This window comes from Podarcis melisellensis (assembly GCF_964234715.1).
Source record: "Podarcis melisellensis genome assembly, chromosome: 11".
Taxonomy (NCBI): Eukaryota; Metazoa; Chordata; class Lepidosauria; order Squamata; family Lacertidae; genus Podarcis; species Podarcis melisellensis.
Window position 1 is genome coordinate 47828091 of NC_138543.1, and position 16733 is coordinate 47844823.

Here is a 16733-nt window from a genome sequence, read left to right on the forward strand (position 1 = left end):
ACCCTCCTTGCCCAGATCACACATTCCTTGGCTGGAATGTGACCATGAATTACAACATTGCTTCTTGCAGCCCATCTCCAAAATTTAAAACCCTGTACCATGAGCAAAAGACACACCCAAGTCCACTGACAAGACTCAAGAGTCGTTAGCTTACGATGACTTCTGCAACGTTTCAGCTGGAGTTATTTAGCATCGGCCAGTTTGGCAGCAGCTTCGCAGTGTATCCCTCACCTTGTCAGTAGAACCATTCAGAATGTGGGTTGATGTGTTTGCATTTGAGATGGGCTGCGTTTCAAGAGCTGGGTTTTGGCCCACACCTTCCCAAAGTCCTTTCTCCAGTCACGCCACACCAGAATCTCTACAACTGACATGAATTCTCCTAGGAGAAAACCCTGCCAGAATCTGCTTCAGGTGAACTGCAGGTTGTGCTGTGTTCATTTTCAGGAGAGATGTGAAGGGCTGCTTCAGGTATGCACACACTTCACTTGACTAGTCAACTTTGATGCAACTGAATGGGACTTGGCTGAAAAGCAAGCCTTGCGATGGAGGGAAAGTTCTTTCTGTGGCAGCTTCCTCTGACCTGCTTGCTGTCCTCCATATGTTTTGGAATACAGCTGCTTTCGTTGGCCATGCTGCCTAGAGCTGATAGGAATTGGTCCAAAACATCTAGAAAGCCCCAGGTTGCGGAAGGCTGGTCTATCGTGTTGGATAGTAATGGCTGCTTCACGCATGTGACTTGCCATTTGATGCTGCCATCATCAGCTTATGAACATGTTACTGCGAATTATTCCAGTGAACACATTATGACCTCGTCTCTCCCCCCCCCCTTTTCTTAAAGCAACATGCAAAATGGAACAAAAGAAATGTATACCACAGGCACGTCACATTGATTTCAGCTCTTTTCAAAATTATGGTCTGTTTCCAACCAAGAAATCCAACGTGATTCAGCTCCTTGGTTCACTAGGGCCACATCTGCACCATATGCATTTAATGCTGTATCATACCGCTTTAAGCAGTCATGGCTTCCCCCAAAGAATCATGGGAACTGTAGTTTGCTAAAGGTGTGAGAGTAGTTATCCCTCTCACATAGCTACAATTCTCAGAGTGGAGTAGTACTCTAATCATCCATGGTTTGAGGATAATGGATGAAGCCCACAGTCCTCAGCATGATTTCCTGAGAGTATGCACAACTGAAAGCAGGGAATTCTATAAGCCTACAGTAAGACAAGACAAGAAAGGCTATGAGGGTCATAGAACTGTAGAGCTGGAAGGGACCCTGAGGATCATCTAGTCCAACCCCCTACAATGCAGGAATATGCACCTGTCCCATACGAGGATGGAATCTACATCCTTGGTGTTATCAGTGCCATGCTCTAACCAACTTTAGCAAAAGCAGGACTTGCCAATCAGAAGGTAGGCGGTTCGAATCGCTGTGACGGGGTGATCTCCCGTTGCTCGGTCCCTGCTCCTGCCAACCTAGCAGTTCGAAAGCATGAAGTGCAAGTAGATAAATAGGTACCACTCCAGCGGGAAGGTAAACGGCTTTTCCATGCGCTGCTCTGGTTCGCCAGAAGCGGCTTAGTCATGCTGGCCACATGACCCGGAAGCTGTACGCCGGCTCCCTCGGCCAGCAAAGCGAGATGAGCGCCGCAACCCCAGAGTTGTCCGTGACTGGACCTAACGGTCAGGGTTCCCCTTTACCTTTTTATACAAACTAAGTTTTAAAATTTATGTATTTCATACATTTATATCCTGCTTAATACCAAAAGAGCTTCAAAGTGCTTTACACACACACACACACACACACACACACACACACACACACACACACACACCATTAAAGAAACAGGAAACCAGGGAGGTAATAGAACCATTGGATGACAAATGTTAAAACAAAAACAAAAACGGAGGTGAACATTTTTGAAGGGTGTTGTGCTCATGGCTATGTTCCTGCATTCATTGCTTGTGTGGATTGTATGATTAGATCACTTCTGGGAGTCTCAAGACAGTTGTCTTCACCAGTGTATACCATCGCAATCTCCCTTTACACTGACCCACAATATATCATGCAATACTAATACATCACTAACTTTGCAGGGTTGTTGTATTAAGCTTGTATGTGCAAGGATGTAATGCCAAGTGTTCTTCTTCCTCTCCTCCTCCTCCTCACAGGAAGGGGCGGAAGAGGATTTTCTCAGTTACCCATCTACAAGTTTGCCAGACTTAATCAGCACTTGCTCTGCTCAAGATGCGGCTCCCTGGACTGACAATAAAGAGAATGAAGAGCCGGAGGAGGAGGAGGAGGAGGACAAAGGAAAGACTCTGGTGCCAGAAGTCCTGGAACCCGTAAGTGTGGCTTTAGATATGCTGCTTTGAACATCGCTTGGTTAGCAAATTGACTGCCACCTTCAGGAACTATGGCTGCCGCTTTGGAAATGTGTCATGATGCAATAACTTCCCAGTAAGTTAGTCTTATCATCATAACATCAAGATATCAAACCAGGACTGACATAATAGAATCATAGAGTCATAAGGGAACTAATAATAATAATAATAATAATAATAATAATAATAATAATAATAATAAATTATTTATACCCCACCCTCCCCAGCCATAGCTGGGTTCAGAGCGGCTAACACCAGGGACACGGGTGGCGCTGTAGGTTAAACCACAGAGCCTAGGACTTGCCAATCAGAAGGTCGGCGGTTCGAATCCCCGCAATGGGGTGAGCTCCCATTGCTCGGTCCCTGCTCCTGCCAACCTAGCAGTTTGAAAACATGTCAAAGTGCAAGTAGATAAATAGGTACCGCTCCGGCGGGAAGGTAAACAGCGTTTCCATGCTCTGGTTCGTCAGAAGCGGCTTAGTCATGCTGGTCACATGTATGCTGTACGCCAGCTCCCTCGGCCAATAAAGCGAGATGAGCGCCGCAACCCGAGTCGGCCACGACTGGACCTAATGGTCCGGGGTCCCTTTACCTTTACCTTGAACACCAGTAAAATTACAATAGAAACGTAATTGGGGGGGGGGCAATTTAAAATACAGGTTAAAATGCAATTTAAAAAGCAGCTTCATTTTAAATGTAGCCCATAAATCAACACTGTAAGGGGAGGGAAGACATAAGGGTCAGAATGAGTCCAAACCAAAGGCCAGGTGGAACAGCTCTGTCTTGCAACCCCTACGAAAAGATGTCAAGTCCTGCAGGGCCCTAGTCTCTTGTGACAGAGCGTTCCACCAAGTCGGGGCCAGTACTGAAAAGGCCCTGGCCCTAGTTGAGACTTGGTGGTCAATTCCAACCCCTGGCTCTGAAGCTTCAATTCAGCAGCCTAATTAAGGGTTCTCTCTCTCTCTCTCTCTCTCTCTCTCTCTCTCTCTCTCTCTCTCTGTGTGTGTGTGTGTGTGTGTCCCCTTTTTGTTGTTGCTGTTATTGACCAACTGAGAGTCATAAAGCTTTGTCAACCTACTTCAAATCACCCAGTCACTTCCTAGTAGACCCTGATTTATGTGCTACCCATCCTGCCCTATAGACTCCTCACAAACATTAGTCTATTGAGTTGTGCAGACAGCAGGTGTGTACGAACTGTTGGTACTTTGCAGGGGGGATTCAAATACATACCAGAACTTTGGTTTTGCCCAGTGGATTAAAGTGTTCTCATGCCCTATGTGTAAAAAATATATATATCAATGTTTTAAGAATGTATTTTTGCAGTTTGGAGAATGACAGGGAAATGCACTGAAAAGTATGGGATGAACAAATGATTAGCGGGAACATGTATAAACACCCTGCAAGCAAATTGCGATAAATGTGGGATGAATGCTCATTCTCATATAACCTCCCTGCAAACCAGTCAGAACAAATGCTCAATAAAGACCAGACATAATCTAACCACCATGCAAGCTTTGTGTGAGCATATCATGATGAATGTTCCAGTGCCATCTATCCTACACACCCCCATTTTATTGCTGAGGCAACCCAGTTGGATGGTTGGGGTATAAGTAATACATTATTGTTATTATTATTACTGGGGCATACATGCTTTTGCACCCAGCCTCTCCTCCTGGATCTGCTCCTACTTCATACTTTCTCTTCTTGAGTCGAAGCAGCTGTCTTCTTGGTTTGTGGGCTTTGCCACACTGTTGCTTTCTGTTAATTAATGAGACTTAGGGATGCGGGTGGTGCTGTGGGTTAAACTACAGAACCTAGGACTTGCTGATCAGAAGGTCGGCGGTTCAAATCCCCACAACAGGGTGAGCTCCCTTTGCTCGGTCCTTGCTCCTGCCAACATAGCAGTTCGAAAGCATGTCAAAATGCAAGTAGATAAATAGGTACCGCTCCGGCGGGAAGGTAAACGGCGTTTCCGTGCGCTGCTCTGGTTCGCCAGAAGCGGCTTAGTCATGCTGGCCACATGACCTGGAAGCTGTACGCCGGCTCCCTCAGACAGTAAAGCGAAATGAGCGCCGCAACCCCAGAGTCGGTCACAACTGGGCCTAATGGTCAGGGGTCCCTTTACCTTTACCTTTAGGGATAGATCCAGATATCAGGCTAAAAAATTTTCTAAGCACAAAGTGTATAGCATAACTGTATAAACAATATGGGTGTATTTTAAAAAAAATAAATGCAAAAAAGTTATTCCCACTTGATACTAACCATATGGATTACCCAGTACTGTGGCTTGAACTCAGTAAAAGTAATGTCTAATGGGAAAACCAACAAGCCCCCTTTTCGTTCATTGCAGTGTTGAGGGCTGCAAAAGGTACAAGAAGTCTGTTTCCTGCAGGTGCTGAAATAGCCAATATATGTGTGTAATCTAACACCCCTTTAAAATAATAACCATCTGTTTTTAGGGAGGGAATTTGGTTTCTGGAAGTTTTACAGTGTTGCAAAATCTTTGGCTCTCTTTTGCTTTACATTGTACAAAAAAAAAATCTGTTTAAGTTAAACACACACACAAAAACCTGAATGAACTCTTTATTTGCTCATTTGTGATAACGCTGATTCATTGCATTTCCCCCCAAAAATGCCTATCCTGTTGGCTATTCAGTAAAACCACTCTCTAGTGGAAAGTAGGACTCCCACACCCTGCCTAAAAGGGTGTCTTGTACAGTTTTGGAAACTCTTCTGCAGTTGAGAGCAGCAGCCATTGTGGAAGCTGCTGAAGAAGTGTGTGTGAGAGAGAAAGAGCAGAATTCTTTGCAAGGATTAATGTTCTGGCCTTTGATAAGTTCAGTTACAAATAAGCAACGACCCCAATCCAGCTGAGGGCTGTATGCCATGGTGGCTGATGCCCATTGGATCATCATCATCATCATCATCATCATAATACAGTGGTACCTTGGGTTACATAAGCTTCAGGTTACATACGCTTCAGGTTACAGACTCCACTAACCCAGAAATAGTTAAGAACTTTGCTTCAGGATGAGAACAGAAATCGTGCTCCGACAGCAGCGGGACAGCACCCATTAGCTAAAGTGGTGCTTCAGGTTAAGAACAGTTTCAGGTTAAGAACGGACCTCTAGAACGAATTAAGTACTTAACCCGAGGTACCACTGTAATAATAATAATAATAATAGCCAGCTAGTTTGAAGCACCGTCCACACATAGTCTTCTTCTTTGGTGATCACTTGTAGCCGAGTAAGATTGTCTTCCAAAACAGGGTTTTAGCAGTGAGTCCGTAAGTGACTGTGGAGGCCAATTCTGGATCCACACGTCCTTCCACAGTGGGGACATAGGTTTCCGGGCGGGAGTTGATCATGGTGAGGGTTTGCCAAGCGTGCCTTCTTCTTAGCACGTTTCTCCCTTTCGTCCTGAGTTCGAGTGTCTTCAAAGCCCATGTCACCTTAGGCAAAGGCTGTTCTCCATTTGGAGCGCTCGCAAGCCAGTGTTTCCCAGTTGTCGGTGTTTATACTACATTTTTTTAGATTTGCTTTGAGAGAGTCTTTGAACCTCTTTTGTTGACCACCAGCATTACGCTTTCCATTTTTAAGTTCGGAATAGAGTAGCTGCTTTGGAAGACAATAATCAGGCATCCATACAACATGACCAGTCCAACGAAGTTGTTGTTGAAGAATCATTGCTTCAACACTGGTGATCTTTGCATCTTCTAGTACACTGGCATTAGTTCACCTGCTTAGTAAGTCAGAATATGCACAAGCATCATGCATGAACAGATGGACCTTTTCTTACTTCATTGGTCCTCCCCAGACACAAGTGGCAGAACAAGTGGGAATTCAACTCTTAACCACAGCTTGCTATTATGTGTGAGCCCAGCACAACTATGGTTAATGGCTTCTAAACAAGCCTGGGTATGAAACTATGGTTAAAAGTTGCCTTAATATCCTGACTCATTTGGAAGCAATTGGACAAACTTCAAAAGCCCTTCACGGCATCTCTCTTGGAACATCCCCTTCCAGGCAGAAAACTGGTCTTGGCTTCTGCATTGCCAGATGACTTTATACATCCGTTGTGAAAAGAGAAACTAGAGCACTCCTTACAACGTAATAGTATGTTATTTCCTAGGACACGCTGTTTATTTTAAAAGTGCCTTCAATAGCTATGTGCCATACACAATTATTTAAAGGAAGAAGCAGCCACGGGCCTGCCTTGAAAGCTTACAATTAAATAAATGATACAACATGAGAAAAAGGAAAAGGAAAGGTCCAAGGTAGGCCCCCTTCTTTGGGCTAATTTTATAAGTAGATCACGCTTAATTAAGTGAACGCTTATAAGGATGAAACAATGACACCTATAAATTCAGCTGATGTGGAGAGAATAATTGGGTGCACTCTTCCCACCTTGGATCAAATCTATGCTTCCAGGTGCCATAAGAAAGCTGCAGAGATAGCGCAGGATAGTACGCACCCCGGAAATGATCTCTTTCAGCTTCTGCCTTCTGGAAGAAGGCACTGGGTTATAAAGACTAGGACTAGCCGCCAGTTTCTATCCAAATTCGATTTTGGTTTTACACGCAGCGTAAGGAGTCTCTATGGGTGTATATTGTATTTAAAAATGGAGTATCAGAGTTTTTAGGGGGCTAACCAGGTTGGGATACTGGGATAGCAGGCTTGTTGGTTTTTGAATGTCTTAAGTAGATTTTTCGATTTCATTGTTCTGTATGGGACAATGACAATAAAGATTATCGTATCGTAGTCCTTTCTACAAAGCTAAAATCTTGCTGATGGCAGAGAATGCAAGAAGGGGAAGGAGGAACTCCAGCCCTCCCCAATTCAAAAAAAAATTGGACTGGTGGTGTTCACACATGTGCAATTCAATAGCGGCTGGTCCATTAGGTGTCTGGCGAAATGCTCCACCAACTTCCGTCTGCTTTCAGTCATTCCCCACCTGCCTGCCTTCTTGCTTGCAACTGGTCTAAGGAGCAAGACTGCCTCTTCCTTAATCTCAGCATTGCCCTTGTAGAACTAAGAAGGGGGAGGTTGAGGGTAAAAACCCAAAGTAGTTGAGTCCAACTGTCCTTGCCCCTAGCTCCACCTCCTTCGTCTTGGGGTTGCCCTTGTAGAACTCAGCAGGGATGAGGATCGGGACAAAACTAGACTTAGTTGGCTCCAAGTGCCATTGGTTCTGGCTCTGCCTACTGGGCAACCTGCCTTCTGCCTCGCCAATCCCAATGGGCACTAGACAGCTCTGACAAGTCTCCTGTCATAACAAGGAAACTAGCCCTGTGAAGGTTGCCCTGGAACTTCTCTTTTTTAATATGATTTTTATTAATTTTCCAATAAAAACAAATTTATAACATCATTAAACATCAAAAACTCATCACACATCTTTTTTTCTTTTAGACTTCCATCAACATGTCTGATAATTTTCCGTAATTATCACAAATCTTCACCTTTCTTAATTTATATTGCACTATATATATATCTTATCTTACCATGTTGTTTAAACAGTATTTCTACCAAACCTTCTTACAGAGCTTCTTGAAAACTTACAAACTGCCCTGGAACTTCTCAATTAGCCATGGAAGGAGGTAGCATGAAACGACACACATCTTCACATTGGATGTGCAGACTTCCTTCATGAGCACTGAGTTTTAGAGGAAGACTCTGGGCATGGCCACAACATACATTGGAGGGCATCTAAAGGATATTTTGTAGGGACGTGGGGGGCACTGTGGGTTAAACCACAGAGCGTAGGACTTGCCAATCAGAAGGTCGGCGGTTCGAATCCCCACGACGGGGTGAGCTCCCGTTGCTCGGTCCCTGCTCCTGCCAACCTAGCAGTCCAAAAGCACATCAAAGTGCAAGTAGATAAATAGTTACCGCTCCGGCGGGAAGGTAAACGGCGTTTCTGTGCACTGCTCCGGTTCGCCAGAAGCAGCTTAGTCATGCTGGCCACGTGACCTGGAAGCTGTACTCCGGCTCCCTCGGCCTATAAAGCGAGATGAGCGCCGCAACCCCAGAGTCGGCCACGACTGGACCAGTCAGGGGTCCCTTTACCTTTTAAAGGATATTTTAAGCATTTGACTTTTCTGACAGGTCTACAATTCCCAGTACTACGGTTCCCAGAGTTTGGGGGAATGTGCTTTAAATGTGCATTGGATGGTCTTTAAATGCATGGTGTGGATCTTTCCCCTGTTTGATCCAATGATTTTAAGCCAAGTTGTAGTCGGTTTCAACTCCAGGAAGGTTTACAGAGCAGCAAATTTGCTCTGGAGGCAGACAGAAGTTTAACAGAGATATCATTACTCTACCAGCTTATTTAACTGTTTTGCCTGTTGTAGCAACAAAGTTTCATAGCTGCAGTTTAAAAAGGAAAGTGCTTCTTTATTACAAATGCAAAAGGTACAGCTTGGTACAGCGTTGAAACCTACGCAAAAATAATCCAAACCAATAAAACCTGGGCTGGAAAGATGAAGGATGGGAACACATTAAAAGTTTTTATTGCAGGACTGAGACAGCCGAAATGATCTATAACGTTCTCATATTTGTCTTAAGTTGTCTCTTCCCCTTTAGCCTTGGCTAGTGAGTTTAATGACAATAAATAACCATGATGATTCATGTGAATGTGATATTTGTGTGTTTTTAAAACTGAAGTTCTAAAGTGCTACAGATAGGTTAAGGAAGGAAGGATGTTAAAATGACATTTTCTGCTGAGATTTGTGTACAGTTTCACTGCCATACTGGACCTTTTCCTGCGTTGTTAAGCTTTTAAAATTCCTAACCCTTTCGCTCTTTAAGTAGATGTTCCTGCCTAGGGGACAGCTGAAATGGAGTGCTAATGTCCTGGCCCAGACCTTGTCCTGGGCCATGTGATATATAAAAACATGTACATATGGAACAACTCTTCTGATACGTTTCGTATCTTGACATTTTAAAGATTACATGCCTTGGGTTTTATCCATTTGTAAGCCATCTTGCGGATCTGTTTTGATGGGAGGGTAAGGTATAAATTAAATTAGCAGATAAAGAAATTTCTCCCAGACCTTGACCTGGTTTGTTCACCACACTAAGCCAAACCATAATAATAAAATAATAATAATTTGTTATTTATACCCCGCCCATCTGGCTGGGTCCCCCCAGCCACTCTGGGCGGCTTCCAACAAAACACTAAAATACAATAATCTATTAAACATTAAAAGCTTCCCTAAACTGGGCTGCCTTTAGATGTCTTCTAAAAGTTTGGTAGTTATTTTTCTCTTTGACATCTGGTAGGAGGGCGTTCCACAGGGCGGGTGCCACTACCAAGAAGGCCCTTTGCCTGGTTCCCTGTAACTTGGCTTCTTGCAGCGAGGGAGCCGCCAGAAGGCCCTCGGTGCGCTGGACCTCAGTGTCCTGGCAGAACGATGGAGGTGGAGACGCTCCTTCAGGTATACAGGACCGAGGCCGTTTAGGGCTTTAAAGGTCAGCACCAACACTTTGAATTGTGCTCGGAAACGTACTGGGAGACAGTGTAGATCTTTCAAAACCAGTGTTATATGGTTTCGGCAGCCGCTCCCAGTCACCAGTCTAGCTGCCACATTCTGGATTAATTGTAGTTTCCGGGTCACCTTCAAAGGTAGCCCCACATAGAGCGCACTGCAGTAGTCCAAGCAAGAGATAACCAGAGCATGCACCACTCTGGCGAGACAGTCCACGGTCTCAGCCTGCGTACCAGATGGAGCTGATAAACAGCTGCCCTGGACACCGAATTGACCTGCACCTCCATGGACAGCTGTGAGTCCAGAATGACTCCCAGGCAGCGCACCTGGTTCTTCAGGGGCACAGTTACCCCATTCAGGACCAGGAAGTCTTCCACACCCACCCGCCTCCTGTCCCCCAGAAACAGTACTTCTGTCTTGTCAGGATTCAACCTCAATCTGTTAGCCGCCATCCATCCTCCAACCATAGGTTAGCATGAGTGAACAGTCTCCCAGAATGGAGATGGTAGTTACTTTCTTCCTCCTCTGGTTTTTCTGTGCTACTACAGGTTCAGCCAAACTGCCTAATTATGCAAACTGAGCCAAATGTTTCATGCTAGGATGTCTACACCCACGATGTTAGAAGTTCCTTTGCATCTGTTCTTGTAGTCTTGAAAAGCTTGTTTTCCTATATAAATTTATGGAGCGAATGCTCCTCGCCTGTCAGTGTTTTGAATGTTGCACATGGAGTTCACGTGGGTCTGCTGAGATGGAATGCCCCTGCTTTTAGTAACAGAAACTAGATATCCTTGGTTAAAGTTTAAAAGTCATTTCTTGTGTGAGGAGTGGTCCATAAACCGCTTACGTTTTTTGGTTGGGGTGGAGAACTCAGACTATTTCCATCCTGTGTCGGTTTTTGCATGTGTTCATTTACAAGCCAAGCTGGGATAGCTCAGTTTACAAGCCAAGCTGGGATAGAGCATGAGACTCTTCATCTCAGGGCTGTGGGTTTGAGCCCCATGTTGGGCCGAAAATTATTGCATTTCAGGTGGTTGGACTAGATGACCCTTGTGGTCCCTTCCCAACTCTACGATTCTAAGTCTTTGCTATTCTACTGAGTTTTATGAAAAGCTTCATGATTTTTGTTGTTGTCATAAACACATATTTAAATACTACTTTCTCACAAAAGACACATTTCCAAAATGTGTTCTCTCTCCACCAAGTACACTGTCTCTTGAGAAATGCATGAAAACATTGGGAAGAGCATGAAATCCAATGGGTAGCGGCTTCCTGATCTGCACATTAGTCTGGGAGTCGAGGATTAGCATAGTTTGCACCAAGATTTGCAAAGAATGAGCTCCTCAGACACCCCTAGATTTTAGCAAAATCGCACCATGGAAATAGGCGAAATACCATATTGGCTTGAATATAAGATGCACCCACAAATAAGCCCCAGCTTTAAAATTCAAGGCTTATTTGTGGGTGCGGCCTGCCTCCTGGCTCTACCGCCCTGAACAGGGGGTAGCTGGCGCTTGGTGCCCTGCTCCCCAAGTCAGCGCCAGCGCTTGGTTCCGAGCACACTGCATACCCGCCTCCCAAGCCAGCGCCCAATAAGTCTTATTGAGCTTGCTCAATAAGTCTTTCACATCAGCTGAAACAGGAACCCCCTTTATACTCGTCTCATTGGCCAGCCTGCATGGATGGAGCCAGTATATGGCTTGAGGGTACTTCACTGAGAACAGAGGTGGGCAATAGCTGGTCTGTAGGCCAGTCTTGGCCCACCAATGGGGTCTAATTTGACTCGCAAGACCATATTCCGCAAACCACACTCACCCAGCCATCAGCTGACATCACTCATGATGGGCAGGAGGATGGAGTAAAATCCTGTATTGGCTGTGTGGAGCAGGGTACAGATGAGTTCAGCAGGATTCAACCCCCAATCATCAGCTGATGAGCGGGGGTTAAATCCTGCTCAGTTAGGCAGGATTCCAGGGTCTGCATGGCAGTGGCGTAGCGTGGGGGGTGCAGGGGGGGCCGGCCGCACCGGGCGCAACACCTGGGGGTTAGGGTTAGGGGGCGCAAATCCACGGGTTAGGGGGTGCAAATTACTTGCCTTGCCCCGGGTGCTGACAACCCACGCTACGCCACTGCTGCATGGACACCATTTCAACAGGGGAGTCCAATGCAAAGCCCTTTCCTGATTCTGGCAGGAGTTTGCAGCAGCATTCCTGCGGAAACAATGACCGGCCCTTCCAGGCACACCTGTCAAAGCCGACCTATGAGGCTGATCCTGATAAGGATCTGGCCCATGGAGCAGAAGGAAGTTTCCCTACTTGCAGCTTAGAAGTGGTGAGTTGCTGCTCTCAAAGGCTCACCACACAGGGAAGCTGCATGCAGACCCAACATCCTGGCAAATTTGGACATTTGGGTCAAGATTTGGGTACGGGTGTCCCATGTTTCATCTAGGCATTGGTAGGCATGCATGTGCGGCAGCATGCACCTACCCAGAGAGGCATATTTCCCTAAATATGCTGACTTCAAGTGTTCCGTTCCTTCTTTTTTAGGCCACATGGATATACCAATCAATTTTCGTGGAAATACCTGATCTTGGAAACAAGATATTAAAACAAAATGAACACTAATGTTACTCTGCAATCTAGTTGTTGTTAATAGAATAACATTTCACTTGATGTGTGGTTCTATCGCATCTGCACTTTGCTTTCCTGCAAAAACACTGCAGCTGACTGCAATTTGAACCCTACTGGGCTCTGTTAAAAATGTATTTTAAACATGCTGTGCTTCAAAAAGCATCATCTACATAATTTGAAAATGGGCCTTTAGATCAAATACTTTGGAAAGTAATGTGCTACATTGCAGATTTTTCCTCTGAGCGCATCATGGCGCGAACAGTGCAAAAGGCAGGCAGAAAAATATCTTGGGAGTGCTTCTTTCATATTTTTTTGTTGTCTTTGATGGCATGAAAGGGATGTCCTCCGTACTAAAGCTATATGTGGTTAGTTTACATAGGACTATTTCCTCTGGCATTGTTCTTCTTTCTTGGCTGTATAAATAAAAATCCTTTAAAAAAATTTAATAAGTTGTACTGTCACATATGCTGGAGTCCTGTCTGGGCAAGAATGAAGCTGAGAGCTACACATTGATGCCTTGGCATGGATTAAACAGAGAGCTGCAAGTGGGGATTGCGGCATCTAAAGCAGGGGTGGGGAAAACCTTTGGCCTGGAGGTTCAAATGTAGAAAGGGATGCAAATAGTATTACTTTTCATTTGGGGATTTGAGGATTTCCCCTTCCAGGCCCTTGGGAGGGAAAGGGAAAGGAGAGACTGCAACAGAGGAAGGTTCTAGCTAGTTTCTTGAAGGTGCTTGAATAGACGTCACCATTTCAGGTCAAAGTTAAGAATGTTCATGCATTCCTAGATGAGACTGGAACTTGCAAAGTTGTTTGTGTGTGTGTGTGTGTGTGTGCGCGCGCGCGCGTGTGTGTGTTGGTGTTATTTGCTTCCAACCTTTGTGTGATCATGCCATCAGAATTACTGTCGTGTGTAAGGAAGGGCTCAGCCACACTCCCTCTTGCATTGCACTGTCCAGGCACAGCTCTGTGATTTAATGCTCTGTGTCGGAGTGGTTTTTATGTTTTTGCTTGTTGTTCTGGTGCTTTCCCCTGGGAAAACCTGCATTTTACTGCTGAATTGGAGCAGATATCCATGGAAACGTCGGTTTCCATGTGCTCCAATTCAGCTGTAAAAAGATAAAGGTAAAGGACCCCTGACAATTAAGTCCAGTTGCACACAACTCTGGGGTTGCAGCGCTCATCTTGCTTTACAGGCCGAGGGAGCCAGCGTTTGTCCACAGACAGTTTTTCCGGGTCACGTGGCCAGCATGACTAAGCCACTTCTGGTGCAATGGAACACCGAAACCAGAGCAGTGCATGGAAACGTCGTTTACCTTCCTGCCAGAGCGGTACCTATTTTATCTACTTGCACTTTTTGGCATGCTTTCGAAGTGCTAGGTTGACAGGAGCAGGGACCGAGCAACGGGAGCTCACCCTGTCGTGGGGATTCAAACTGCCGACCTTCTGATTGGCAAGCCAAGAGACTCAGTGGTTTAGACCACAGCGCCACCCGCGTCCCAAAAAGGTAAAGGACCCCTGATGGTTAAGTCCAGTCGCAGATGACTCTGGGGTTGCGGTGCTTGTCTCGCTTTACAGGCCAAGGGAGCCGACATTTGTCTGCAGACAGTTTTTCCCAGTTTTTATGCAGGTTTTCCCAGGGAAAGCACTGGGACCAAAAATAAAAATCCTCAGACATGGAGCTTTAAAGCCCAAACCTGTGCCTGGAAACATGGCACAGAAGGAAGTCTGAATGACCCCTAAGTGTTGCACACATGTCTTTTGGGAACCCTCATATGTGAACGTGCCATATTAAAATTTAATTCAATAACGTTCAAGGACATTGCCTGGTTTATCTCTGGGGAAAGATTCCCCTCCTCTTTAGGTAGGAGGTGTGTTTAAAGGGAAAAGTGGGTGGCAGGTTCACGCACCAAGGTACCCAACAGAGATGTGTGTTAACACAAGAGCCTTAAAATAAAAAATCGGTGGTAGACTTGCATGGCAGAGATTGGGGGAAATGACGAAAGGGATGATACTGTAAGATGCCTGTATGTTTGTTTTTGCATCTCTACCTGAGGACAAATGATAAACATGGCATCCCCTGTTTAGAAAGGAAAGTGATGGGAACCTTTTGTTTGCAAGTCTGTCAGAAGAAAAGATCAGGAAGCAAGATTAATGTTCAATCGCTGGAACTGCCCTTGTGGTTTTCTGAATAGGGGGAAATGCAAAGTAAACAAATCCGAACTTTAAAAGATTCTTGCTAAGAACTGTTCAGAGGCCACTTAGAAGCCTGTATTTCCTGAGACCTCCTACATGCAAACAAAGAGTTGGTGACCCATGGAACAATGAGCTTTGAGATATGCTTTTCTGCCTAGTGGCACAACTGGGTGAATGGTGGCGGTGATACAAATAAGCTGGCTCCACCTTTGGGATTGTTACTGGAAATACTGTGAAGGAAGGAGGAAAAGAAGCAGGCAAACAGATCAGCTGTCTTAGATTTGCAATAACATTGATTCAGCCTCCAGAATCCTATTTCTTTAGAAAAGACTACCTCCTTATGGAAGATTAAAACCTCATCAAAATGAAAACTGTTGATGCACTTTCTTAAAAGGGAATCCACAGCGTAAAGAGGCAGCGTAAAGAGGCAATGTAAAGGCAGTTCGCCTAAAGCGTGACCCCGAAATTTCGGATGCCCCCCAATCTGATGCCAAAGCTTAGTGCTAGTTTTGTGCCGTGAAGCCTGCGTTTCATGCCCCCACCCCAAACTGAGGAATTTACACAGCAAATCGGGGTCACAAGTTAATGCCAAAAAATCCAATTTTGTCTGATGGTCTCCAAAGAGGCACCAAAGTTTTGTGCCACAAAACCCACATTTTGTGCACACACACCGCCCCCCCCCCCGCAAAGTAAGTCACTGGCACTCAAACTGGGGACCAACCTTGTCTGATTGACCGCAAACTGGTGCCAAAGTTCTGGTTTGGTGCCATTTTGTCCCGCAAACTCTGCTTTCTGTTCTGCCCCCCAGAATTAGTAATCGACACTCAAACCGGGGGGCATAGTCACACATTACTGGATCTTTTAAAGGCCTCACTCTTTTACCCTGCTGAGATCATTTTGCTTACAGCAGGGCTTCCCTTGATAGGGCAGCCACTTCGCCTGACAAGAAAAGAGGACAAGATTTGCATAAAAATTCCGTATTCAAATTTCTATGTATAGATGCAAATTTAGAAACCATTGCTATAATTTAAATAGATGTATAGTATGTCTCACAATAATGGGGAAGACAAGACTAGGTGACCTGTGTGCTTTCTCAGTTGGCTCTCTGGGTGCTAACTTTTGAGAAGCAAATTCAGCAGCCCTCTCTCTTTTCTTATGGATCCTTATGTTTAAATCTGACTTAAACAGGACATCCCTGTTTAAACAGAGCAGGGTTAGGGAACTTGTGGCCCTCCAGACTCCCACCGTCCCCAGTCAGCATGGTCAGAGATCAGCAATGATGGGAGTTGTAGTCCAACAACACCTGGAGAACCACATGTTCCCCATCCCTGAAATAAAGGATGCTTTAAAGTAGAGGGCTGTCTTCCGACAGTCCTTCAAATGGTGGACCTTGTAGACCAAGAACAAACATTGGTCATGGCTCACGGTTTGGATGGCGTGCTAAGCCAAACCATGGCTTTGCTAACAGAAGTACAGCAACTGATAGTGTTACATGTGCGCAAGAACAGTCTGCAGCCAGATATTGAAGAGAACGGTCAGTAGTGGTGCAAAATGGTCCTTTCAGATAGTTTGTCCACAGTTACTGAACTTTTCTTTCAGGAACCCCCGATTGGGGTTTCCTTGGCAGCTTGAATTTTTCTGGAATGCAGTTTGGGAAACACTGTTTTCAATTAGCAATATGAATTCAGAGCGGAATAAGCGGCACTTCCTGGAAAGCAAGGGAACCCAGAATGGCATGGTTACTGTTTTGGCAGAGGGGCAGTCTGTAAAAAGATTACATTCATGTGTGGCTGGGAGAATAAGACAAGAGTTGCGTTTTCATTGAACTGTGGCACCACAGATCCTTTCTGTAGCCAAGGATTACAAACTGGGGCCCACGAGAAATTTGTACAAGCTTAATGGGTAGAGTTTCTGTTTATTTTCCAAGCAGGAAGAAATCTGGGTCTTTCAGAAAGTAGAAAAGCTTCAGTGTGTACAATAAACTTCATGCCCCTGATCCTTTTTTCACAACCACATAGTGTTTTATCACAGGTATATTA

At 45.1% G+C, this 16733-nt stretch overlaps 1 protein-coding gene across 4 annotated transcripts in view; it reads left to right on the top strand.

Annotated features, from left to right (window-relative positions):
• Window positions 1–16733, top strand: part of PDZD2 (PDZ domain containing 2) — a 202300-nt gene that overhangs the window by 140103 nt on the left and 45464 nt on the right. For all 4 annotated transcript variants that reach the window (XM_081929521.1, XM_081929522.1, XM_081929524.1 and 1 more), the window contains one exon: window positions 2173–2346. In XM_081929521.1, coding sequence (XP_081785647.1) covers window positions 2173–2346 — 174 coding nt within the window. The remainder of the gene's footprint in view (window positions 1–2172; window positions 2347–16733) is intronic.